Here is a 12,651-nt window from a genome sequence, read left to right as displayed (position 1 = left end):
TTGTTGTTGTTCTTGTGAGTCTAAGTTTTGTTGATATTTGATAATGAAGCGATGCATAAGTAGAGCAACGTTGTGATGTACATAATGAATGATACACGAGATGGTTCCTACCCTCGCTCTACACTACAAATTGATAACCATTTACCTGCACAATGCTGGTACTTTATTATACAGGACATGTACAACAAGATGATGATGATGATGATGCACTCGTCAATAAATGTGCTTGGAAGTTCTGATGGTTGTACAAATGACAAGGACACATACATACACGCATACAATATTTATACATGGAAAAAGTATATAATATCCTGGTATTAAAATGTGATTCTTCGTTATTACGTTTTTCATAACGTATTTTACGTACATCGTAAAAGTCACAGACGAATAATGGAAGGATACAGTTGCTTTGCTGTCCTTCGGTGATTTTCTACATAACGTAGAGTAATGGCAGTCTTTATGAGTCATACCAGTAAGTAATTATATTTCCCCGGACGTAATTGCAAATGCCGGAGTCCCCGAGATATACACATAATTAACTCTGTGGTAAAATAGACGAAAATGGTGACGTCTTCGCGAGTAAGTCAATGTGTCGGTGGAGGTGCGTGAGTTGTGTGTGAGGTGGGCAGCAGCCGAGATGGCACCTTTTCTGGAGCAGCAGAGTGGGCGTGAGGTGACACATGTCCCTGCCAGGCAGACACTGCTGACGGCTCTCCCAACCTGACGCTCTCACTGTGATGAAGACAAATCTCTCCCAGGGTTTTTAAGGTCAACTGGAGCCATATTATGTACGCAAATCAGTCTTGTTATGGAAAATGACATTATGTATGATCTCGTACCGCACTAATTTGTGTTTATATGTTATATGTAAACAAAAATAGATTGAAAAGTATAACCACAAAGGATGCTCATGAAGTGATAGTTGTTCAATATAGAATAGATTTACTTACGTAATGATAAGTCATTTATGTTTGAATATTAGTTAGGTCTTGTTACTAACAAGCCAGTTCTCTTGTTTGCCAATACTGACAATTGCAAACCACAAAAAAAACTATTTTTCTAGTATATAGAGCAACATAATCGGGTGTAAATCTTACTGTTATTGTGAACAGTTGGAATATTATTACCATTCACCGACTTAGCCACGGGCCCAACCGCTGTCGAGATTGCATGTGTTCGAATCCTGGGAGCGGCAGTTGGCCTGTACCCAATCCAGATGTTCATCCTCTCCCCGGGGCTGGTCGATAAGTTGTTACCTGGCTCAGGCTGTGTGTGTGTGTGTGTGTGTAGGAAGAAAAACATGGTACACATATACAAGGTTAAGAAACGTGGCAATACGAGTGTGAAACTCTCTCCCCGTAACACACACACACACACACACACGGCGTTAGTTATTGATATTTCACATATTTTGAAACATGTTCTGCTTTGCTAAATAAACAAACGGTACATTAAAGATCTTTTACTATCTATGCTTTTTTTTTTTCATTCATCGTTCTTCCTCGCTCAAGACTAGATATTTTATTCTTGTTATTGAAGTAAGTTCCCTCATCTCTCCGTAACTTTCACCTATTCTTCTCCCCTCATCATCTTCGTCTCATTTCTAAGGAAGACATATCAGGTGATTCAGAGAAGGCAAGATGGCCTTAGAATATAACCTTCAGCAGTGACGCTGTCTTAAAACATGTACTGATATACATGGGTCTCATTCATAATAAGAGTGCCTGTGGTCTTAAGATTTTCCTTGAGATATCAATAAGTTGTTCCAGATTCTTTGGTGAGTGGATGTAGTTGAAGACCTTAGTAACCCTGGTGATTGTTAAGCATAAAGGCCAATCAGCCAACCTGAAATGCCGTAATGCCCAGATAATGTATTGAGGTTATCCAAGCCAAATATTTGACTGTAAGATTGATTTGGTTGTCTTGAAGATCACGGACGGTATTACCATCAACTACCCACCTTAAATGTACAAGTGAGAGCTGCATCATCAGCCTACCTCAGCGTCTGGGTGCACACCCATGTTAATGTCAAGGTCTAACTTTGTCCACATATTCTCCATCTTGATGTGGGCACAAAATATGTGTGAAGGTTGAGGTATGTACCTCCTAACAGTAATCTTGCAAGAAACACATGATAGGAAGGAAGGAGCTCCACTGGGTTCTGCTCATTGATATTTGGTACACATAGTTTGAATTACATGTCCTGACAGTGAATTTTCATATGCTGGTATATCCTAGTCAAAATGTGTTGTGTTTATTTATTCCCAACAAGGATGCCTTGTTAATCATTGTGCACTGTAAGAGGAATTCTCAAATGGTATACACAATTTAGTATTCCAGCCAATGCCAGCCATGCCAGGCAGAAGCATGTACAGTAACTGAAATGTTGGTAATATATTGCAGGTGACGGGTGTGTGGACAAGCCACTAGCTACGCTATGGAGGAACTACTGTCAGAGCAATCGTCAAGACATTGCTATGAAGGTAGGATGGTAGTCACTGTTTAAAAACATTCTTGAGTAACTTTACCTTTAACCCTCTTCATGATTATGTAGTTAAGGCTACATATGATTTCTGTACTTACTTTTATTTTTCTTGTCCGATTTGTATTTTTCCTATAATAACTTCTGTGGGTGGAAGTTTGCACAATTCAAAGGCGTAGATTTTAAAGATGGAAAGTTTGGCCATTAGGGTCTGCTCTCTCTCTCTCTCTCTCTCTCTCTCTCTCTCTCTCTCTCTCTCTCTCTCTCTCTCTCTCTCGTACCTGGACTATTATTCAAGGTGAAGAAAAAGATAATGTGACAGTTAATGTAGGAGAACATACCAAGATAATGTGACAGTTAATGTGGGAGAACATACCATCACTGGGTCCTACCCTCTGTAAAAGTCCCCAAGTGAAAGAGTAAGTGTACTAAGGTGTCGTCATGTTAACCATGAGTGCAATTATACATAATGTTGTATAACATAACACCAAGGATTAAAGTTGGCATTTTGTATAACATAACACCAAGGATTAAAGTTGGCATTTTGTATAACATAACACCAAAGATTAAAGTTGGCATTTTGTATAACATAACACCAAAGATTAAAGTTGGCATTTTGTATAACATAACACCAAAGATTAAAGTTGGCATTTTGTATAACATAACACCAAAGATTAAAGTTGGCATTTTGTATAACATAACACCAAAGATTAAAGTTGGCATTTTGTATAACATAACACCAAAGATTAAAGTTGGCATTTTGTATAACATAACACCAAAGATTAAAGTTGGCATTTTGTATAACATAACACCAAAGATTAAAGTTGGCATTTTGTATAACATAACACCAAAGATTAAAGTTGGCATTTTGTATAACATAACACCAAAGATTAAAGTTGGCATTTTGTATAACATAACACCAAAGATTAAAGTTGGCATTTTGTATAACATAACACCAAAGATTAAAGTTGGCATTTTGTTGTTCATGTGTGATATAGTTAGTTTATAATGTTACTTTTATGTTCAGCAGATTGTTGATTTTAGTATGATAGTACCTTGACTTTTCCACCATATTTTATGACTGTTTTTGCTCTTTTCTTTTAGTAAATGATATGCTTTGGTTTATTTTTTTACTCGTGAGTAGGCCATATGTTATGTTTCTGTAATGCAGCTAGTTTTACCATGTGAAAAGAAACCTGAATATTTGAAATTACTAAATTATGTACTGTGTACTATTCAAAAAGTAGAATCACTAATGCTTTCATTCATGAATTTTGTATTATATTAGATCTATTACACTTCAAAGATTCATTAGATGTCTGTAACTTCAAATGCAAAGTGTTCATATGTTGCTTAATAAGCATAAACCATCAGGATTTTTCAGCACTACTAATGACAATGCTTAGAAATTTAGAGGTTTTAGATAAGTATTTGTAAGTAGTTCATATCCTGTGCTCAATATGGGTGCCTTTTATTGTCTTTTTATTTAATATAGGTCATTATAGCATTCCTTATCGTTATAGTTTGGGCGGTAATTTCAGAATGATAAAGTAGTTCTTTTTGATGTTCTAAGATAAAAGTATTTATAGAATCAGTTGGAACTCAGGAAGTAAGAAAATGTGTCTTTAACATAGTAAAAGATACTTTATTGTTAAAATCATGTCCTTGCACCCCCTCTGATGACAAATGTTGGCTGTATGCTTTATTACCACTTAATTTACAGGTGACAATCTGTGGTGCAGGCCTTCGGGCAGTGACACGGGAGCATGGACTGACAGAGTACTGGGCTCATCGTGTCACCTACTGTGTTGCCCACCCAGCATACCCGAGAGTCTTCTGCTGGGTGTACCGACATGAGGGACGCAGGCTGAAACAGGAGCTGCGTTGCCATGCTGTCCTCTGTCCTAAGAACACCAAAGCTGAGGTAGGGTATCTGTTGTATTTCTCATTTTCATGTCTGTAAAAAATTTTCTAGCTAGATTTCTTCTGTTGTCTGCATTTTATGGCACCTACCTTTCTTGTAGCTAATGAAAGTTTAAGAGTTACTTTATGACATTTTCTGTTATGTGTATTGAACATATTTTGGATTTTCACCGACATCATTTCTAAACAATTGAGTTATAAGCCAGTTTTGCATAATTTCTTTCATTTTATATGAAAAAAATTATAGACCATAGAATAAGAGAGAGAACAGTACTGCTACATTAGATGAATTTTTCTAAATTATTTGGGACCTTCATGAGTATCTTAAGATATCTTTGGTATATGTCTGTATACTGTCTATAGTAATAGCCTCCTCCTCACTCACAGAAGGTTAATTGGTTGAACATAGAACTTAAGATAAATTATACATATGAATAAAAGTTTTGATACAGATTGTGATAAAGTAGAACAATGATGCTGTCTTTTCCATCATAATCAACACTGTAATCAACAGATTTGTTAACTTTTCAGGCAATGGCAGCGCAGCTAAGGGTCCGCCTGGCAGCAGCACTACAGGAATTTCGACGAGAGAAAGTCGTGCGACAGAATGCTCGTATGTCCCTCATGCATGCCATCTATGACTCTGCATCTATCCCACGTCGCAAACTGCTTTTGTCTACAGGAGGTGCTAATTATCGACCACCCCTTGAGCGATCAAAGAGTGCACCTAAACTTGGAGCCATTGAAGAGACTATTGAAGAGGAGGATGAAGAGGAGGAGGATGGCTTAGGACATAGTGATGAGGAAGAGGAAATTGATGAAATAGAAGCAGCATCGGTACATATGCAACCAGAGGAAGATATTGGTGGTTCCAGTACAGTGTCAGAGACAACCTCTGACATTGTGGTGGATTATGACTCTAGCAGTGAGGTTGCAAGTGCTGGCCAAGATCAGTATGTACTTGAGGAAGAATACGAAGATGATGGTTCTCAATTTGCCTCACCATGTCACCATTCTGATAGTCTGCTCTACTGTCCGGTGCCTCCCCTTTCACCATTGGATGACCGGCCACAGCTTCACAAACCACTAGGTGTTGTGGCAGAAGCTATTAATGATGTAGGTCGATGCGACAGTGGAAGGAGGGTTGATGTTGGCGCAAGAGGTGACTTAGGCTTACTGGCTTCCCTAACACGTGAGCTAAGCATCACACCTCCAGCAGAGGAATCTCTTACCTCAGATCAGCCAGAGTCCCTGGGATCTCATTGTGATTCGTGCAGCTCCTCATGTGGTGCCTGTAGTGACCCTTGTGATGTCGCTGCTGAACAGGAACACCTCATGAATGAAAGTGATCACATTATAAATGAGAGTCGTCTCATAAGTGAAGGTGACAGCCCAGGGAAGATGGCACGACTGGAAGGTGACAACATTAGTGAGGAAAGTGGTTACTCTGAAGATAAAGATTCGCTTCAAAATCTAGATGCAACCAAACTGTAATGTCTTGTGAAAGTGAAGCCAGTTACCCTTAGTAGTGACTTCCCGGTGATTCTGTAGTGCGTGAACCTCCTTCCCTCATCCACAGACAAACATGTAGGTCCCTTTCCTCTGTGCGAATACAGTTAGGAATGTGTGTGACTAATGCATGGACAGATGTGCTTCCTTGTCCCCAGTGTGATCTATGCCTTTACTACTAGTCCAGAAAACCTCATGCTTTCCCATTTATATAAGTACTTGTGAAGGCATCTTGTTACACTTGGATGTTATCAAGAATCAGAAAATTATACTGTTGAAATCTCTTTTTTTGTAACAAAGACATCATGCTTCCATTCATATATGTAAGTTATGAGAATTCAGATTGATATACAAGGAAAGATGAAGATTGGTCAAAATGCCTTTATCCTCCTCTGTTGGCAATTAGTCAAGTAAATGTTTGCTTTGTGATGCATTCATTTGCCTACTGATGAACTGCAACAGGTATTAGATGCAGAGTACTATCAAATCAGACAGATTACCATAATGCTAATGAGATTATGGTAAATCTGGATGTGTTACTGTAGGAATCAACATACTTGTGACTTCACTAAATAATCCTGATGGGATATTCTTCCCTATTGGTAGTGAATCACACATTAGCTTTATCCCATGTCTGTTCTTGAATCTTAATATAACATTAACTGAGTTGTGGCTCTTAGTAAGGAGTATGTGTATTAAGTAACTAAGCTTTTTTAACACCAGTAAGCTGTATGAGCATATACCAGTAGCTGCTGACCAACCATAGACCTAATATTATCTAATTAAAGCCATAGTATACGTCAGTATATATTTCTCTCACTGATTATGTTTTATCATGAAGTAGGATTGAATTTTAGTTTATCTGAGTTCATGTATAGTGACATGAATGGAAATTTGTGTGTGCAGCAAGAGAATATTCATCACTTAATTCTCATTAAAAGTTCACATAAATGAATTAGATAGTTTGAGTTGTAAGACTAAGTGAAGTTACTCCAACCACTGTAAATGATATTTTGATTCCCAAAGGTGCCATATTTTATTTTAGATGTCATCATTCCATCAGGCCATCTGTCTTTAATAGTAACTACTTCTCTTTAGACTGTCCCTTCCAAAACCCTACCATTCTCCTAGCCTTTTTTACATCCATATTGTATCAATCATCTCTCACCCTTCTACCATCCTCATGCCCTCAGTTTATTGTCACTTTCAGCCATTCACCCTCACCACACACGTCTTGCCTGTGCCACATCCTCATTGCCTCCCTCCACCTGGTATTCCATCCCCAGGCCTTTTGTACACCCTCACTTCTCATATTTTCCCTCCTTCGTATCCCATGCTGTCCCGATAACCTCTTTTTCAGGTATCTCTTTTTATTGTATTTCCTCATCACTCCACGACATCTCATAGTACTATTTATGTGATTCACAGTTCAAGCTGTAACTTGCTTCATTTGAGTTATTGGTATTCAGTAATAGAGTTATAGGATAATACTGTGCTTAGAAAACTGAATAATTTCTTTTTCCACATTTAACTTCAGTTTATTTTACTGGGGCAGAAACGTGTAGATAGTCTACTTTTGTAAAAGTTTTTTCAAATATGTGTTGAATAGTAACCAGCTGTGTCTGTCAGAAGATGCTATTTGAATATCTCGTAAAATGGTCATTTATATCTGACGTGCAACAAATATCTCACACATGATTTATTGATAAACCCATATAACTAGAACTGTGCATTGTATCATGCATATTCATCAGTACCTTTCCACTGCATACTGTGTCCTGAATTATTGTATGAAACACTTTTAAGTATTTAGTTGATGCCAACTTTTTTTTTGAAACTTAATACATATAGGTAAAGACACCACAGAAAATCCATTTCTCCAACATTACAAACACAGTTTAAACATATTACGAGACCTGTCATGCCCAAAATGCAACACCCTACATGAAGACATTGAGCTTTTACTCCTCAATAGGTCTCCATTCTCCCAACATGGGCAATCATACATCACCGCAATTGATGACTATTGTGGTTCTGCCCAGTGATGCATATATATATATCTTTCTTTCATACTATTCGCCATTTCATACTTTTTGCAGTTTTTCACTTTAGCAAGTTAGCACCAGGAACAGATGAAGAAAGACCTCATTCAGTCATATCAGTTCTTTAGCTGTCATGTGTAATGCATCAAATTCGTAGTCCCGTATCCATCGAATTTATAGTTCCCTATCTAACACTATTACCATGTTTCCACAGCTGCTTCATATCCCCTGGGACAGTCCAATGACAGTAAGTCACTCCCTGCATATCACACCACTCTAATCACCCTATCCTCTGCATATCTTTCACCCTCTTGCAATCAGAACCTTTTTACTCCACCCTTCCTTTTCCATTTTGGTCTCCCCCTTTTATTTGTGGCCTCTTCTGACAAATAAACCCTCACTGGATATTGACGTCAACAAAGCATTTGACACTCCCTTGACATCCTCACACAGAACATTCTTGACACCACCTTCTGCAGCAGTGACAATAAGTGGTTCACCAATTTCATAACTGAGTGCTAAGCCTTCTGAGTCACTCACAAAGGCTCCACTTTTAAAACCCTTTACTTCTACATTGGAGTTTTCCAAGAAGCAGCTCTTTCTCCAAACCTCTTCCACCTCTTCTTGCATGACCTCCCAGTTTCTCCTGCAGATCACTGTATGAAGGTCCTTTCATATGTATGGAACTTTACAGTCATATCATAGCACCTTGACATCAAAGAAGCATCATCAAACATGCAGCATTACATTATACAAGTGGCATGGTGGCTCACCCAGAACAGAATGTATGTCTGTCTCCATAGATGTCATCAGTCACCCTTTTAAGTCCTCATGTTACCATGAATAATCAGTTGCTCCCATTAAGTACAACACCATCCGTTATGGACATCATGTTTAACACACTGCAATTATCAACACAGATGCAACAAACAGGCCAAATGCCCTAAGAAAACTAACCTGATACCAGATTTACACAAGAATGAGATTCCCTCATATCCCCTGCACACAGTTTATTTGCTTCACCTTAAAGTATGATATGCCTTGGTCACCTATCCTGTCAAAAGCAAATATAACAAAGCTTGAAGCTACACAAAAGAAAGTACTTGCAATAATCACTGGCTGCTGAGCAATCACAAACACTGAACACCTACTTAATGCAATAAAGATCCTCCCTGCACAAGTATACTTGGAACTTGATTCTTTGCAGCAGCACTGAACCTATCCCATTCAAACCGCTCCATACCTAACCATCAACTTCCAAAAAGAAATCAAAAATTTACCCCTGCTTCATACTTCAGCAACCTCTTCTTACAGATCCCTGAACCCAAGACGAACACAAGTCTGTCAGTATATACACTCACTGAAATGTCCCAACAAATACTAAACAACCACCTCCCCCAATTAATTAAACATCACCCCACTCGACATACCTTCATCTGAACTAAACTCCTGAGACAGAGACAAGTTACACTTTGTTGTCCATGCTCTGGACACCACCCGTCCCTACAATATTACAAACACTTATTGCTCAGTTGTCTTGCAGTTTTCACACACACACACACACACACACACACACACACACACACACACACATCACCACCACACTTTATGACCTGTAGCCCATAGAAGATGAAAGGAACTCAAGGAACAGTGAGGTACTACCTTGCTAACTTGGGAATTGGCAGATATTTATATATATACTGAGGTTGATGTGCTGTCAATAGATTGAACCAGGGCATGTGAAGCATCTGGGTAAACCTTGGAAAGTTTTGTGGGGCCTGGATGTGGAAAGGGAGCTGTGGTTTCAGTGCATTACACATGACAGCTAGAGACTGTCTGTCAACGAATGTGGCCTTTGTTGTTTTTTCCTAGTGCTACCTCACATGTGCACGGGGGAAGGGGGTGCTATTTTTCATGTGTGGCAGGGTAGCAACGGGAATGAATGAAGGCAGCAAGTATGGATATGTACATGTGTATATATGTATATGTCTGTGTATATATATGTATGTATACGTTGAAATGTATAGGTATGTATATGTGCGTGTGTGGGCCTTTATGTATATACATATGTATGTTGGTGGGTTGGATCATTTTTTGTCTGCTTCCTTGCGCTACCTCGCTAATGTGGGAGACAGTGACTAGTATAATGAATATATGGGAAGTGAGTCAGTTGTTGTTCGCTGATGATACAGCGCTGGTGGCTGATTCATGTGAGAAACTGCAGAAGCTGGTGACTGAGTTTGGTAAAGTGTGTGAAAGAAGAAAGTTAAGAGTAAATGTGAATAAGAGCAAGGTTATTAGGTACAGTAGGGTTGAGGGTCAAGTCAATTGGGAGGTGAGTTTGAATGGAGAAAAACTGGAGGAAGTGAAGTGTTTTAGATATCTGGGAGTGGATCTGGCAGCGGATGGAACCATGGAAGCGGAAGTGGATCATAGGGTGGGGGAGGGGGCGAAAATTCTGGGGGCCTTGAAGAATGTGTGGAAGTCGAGAACATTATCTCGGAAAGCAAAAATGGGTATGTTTGAAGGAATAGTAGTTCCAACAATGTTGTATGGTTGCGAGGCGTGGGCTATGGATAGAGTTGTGCGCAGGAGGATGGATGTGCTGGAAATGAGATGTTTGAGGACAATGTGTGGTGTGAGGTGGTTTGATCGAGTGAGTAACGTAAGGGTAAGAGAGATGTGTGGAAATAAAAAGAGCGTGGTTGAGAGAGCAGAAGAGGGTGTTTTGAAGTGGTTTGGGCACATGGAGAGGATGAGTGAGGAAAGATTGACCAAGAGAATATATGTGTCGGAGGTGGAGGGAACAAGGAGAAGAGGGAGACCAAATTGGAGGTGGAAAGATGGAGTGAAAAAGATTTTGTGTGATCGGGGCCTGAACATGCAGGAGGGTGAAAGGAGGGCAAGGAATAGAGTGAATTGGAGCGATGTGGTATACCGGGGTTGACGTGCTGTCAGTGGATTGAATCAAGGCATGTGAAGCGTCTGGGGTAAGCTATGGAAAGCTGTGTAGGTATGTATATTTGCGTGTGTGGACGTATGTATATACATGTGTATGGGGGGGGTTGGGCCATTTCTTTCGTCTGTTTCCTTGCGCTACCTTGCAAACGCGGGAGACAGCGACAAAGTATAATAAAAAAAAAAAAAATAATATATATATATTTTTTTTATACTTTTTTATCATACATTTTTTATTATACTTATTGTATTTATTCTATGTACTTTCATGCTTGTTCATTCTTTAGCTGTCATTTGTAATTGGCTAAAACCACAGCTCCCAATCCCAACTTGGCTCTGAGTAGGGGGCTCTGGTTGTGATGCATTATACATGACAAGCAGAGAATGACAAATGAGGCCGTTTTTCGTCAGTTCCTGGTGCTACCTTGCTATATGGGAAATGGCAAAAAAGTATGAAAGATTTATAGATAGTGAAATAAAGAATGAAAGATTTATAGATAGTGAAATAAAGAGATGGATGAATGAGCTAGACTGGCAGATATATAGACAGTTAGGTATTATAGATCTTCTGTAAGTATATTTTGTTATGTTTCTTAGTGCGGCTTCAGTTGAGATGAAAATGTCACATTCACTTGGGTAGAAGTGCTGTACCAAACAGTTCTGTGATGTGAGGTGCATTGGTATCTTTGAGCTTCCTAGATATTGTATGAAACATTGGCAATAAGTTTCTCTGAAACTGCACCTTTAAGCAATTTCTTGAGTCGCATAATTTGCATGTAAGCACTTCTACACAGTATTCACTAGTTAAAACTTAATTAAGAAAGAATCCATTGACAAGATTTGATCTTGATTTTAATCCATTGTAAATTAATAGAAACTTGTTAGGCACATTACAACTAATTACAAATGGTGATTTGGGCATAGCACTATATCATTGATTTTGACAGCATTCTTTTGTTAAATTTTGTTTTTTTCCATCAAAAATAAGATTTCATGTTTTGTTCAATAGAGCATAGCTGTATCATATGTTGAAATGAACCATTATTATAACTTCTTTTGAGGTATTATGTTGGCAGTTAATTTTTACAGCCATTGATTCTTGACATATGTGGCCCCTGGTGTAATAATCTGTTTATTCCTTCTCCCATCATACAGCTGCTCTGCTGCTGCAGATCCGACTCAAAATAATACTTTTTTTATGAAAAAATGTGAATTTTTTTAGTCGCTTATAAGGAGCATTGGAATGTGAGCTTTGATACTTCCGTTCATTTCTGCATGCAGTGAGATCAGCAGTAACTTATATTTTGTGATACTGTATACAGAAATGTGAAGATTCAGTCATGATTCAGCACACCATATATCTCTCCTGTCCCCACTGAATCTAAACATCACAAACTTATCGTGAAAGATCTCCTCTGTATTGTGGTCATGACCTTTCTCCTGCTGTTTTTTATGTTATGAAGACATCATTCATCACGAGTAATATGACATTCATATTCCTCTGGTACTATTAGTCATTTAAAGTATTAGATATATTATGTCTTTGTTAAAACACATATAGTTAAAGTAGTTCAAGAAAAAAATAAATTACACTGCATAACTTCCATTTCATCCAATCTCCCATCCCAGTTATATATTCAGATCCCTCAAGAATCTCATTTTTTGTTGAAATAATATTATCAATTTTTTGAGCAACTCACTTAGTATAAATTATTTATTATTATTATGTGCTTGGAA

General features: G+C 38.4%; 1 protein-coding gene across 5 annotated transcripts in view; it reads left to right on the top strand.

Annotated features, from left to right (window-relative positions):
• LOC139761184 (uncharacterized) overlaps positions 1–10,130 on the top strand; it is a 150,174-nt gene extending 140,044 nt beyond the window's left edge. For all 5 annotated transcript variants that reach the window (XM_071685178.1, XM_071685177.1, XM_071685176.1 and 2 more), the window contains 3 exons: positions 2,404–2,483; positions 4,206–4,406; positions 4,937–10,130. In XM_071685178.1, the coding sequence (XP_071541279.1) occupies positions 2,404–2,483; positions 4,206–4,406; positions 4,937–5,899 (1,244 nt within the window). In that variant the 3' untranslated portion in view covers positions 5,900–10,130. The remainder of the gene's footprint in view (positions 1–2,403; positions 2,484–4,205; positions 4,407–4,936) is intronic.
• The last annotated feature ends 2,521 nt before the right edge of the window (positions 10,131–12,651 follow it).

The sequence above is a fragment of the Panulirus ornatus genome, chromosome 39 (genome assembly GCF_036320965.1).
Source record: "Panulirus ornatus isolate Po-2019 chromosome 39, ASM3632096v1, whole genome shotgun sequence".
Taxonomy (NCBI): Eukaryota; Metazoa; Arthropoda; class Malacostraca; order Decapoda; family Palinuridae; genus Panulirus; species Panulirus ornatus.
This window is presented reverse-complemented; position numbering and strand designations above follow the sequence as displayed.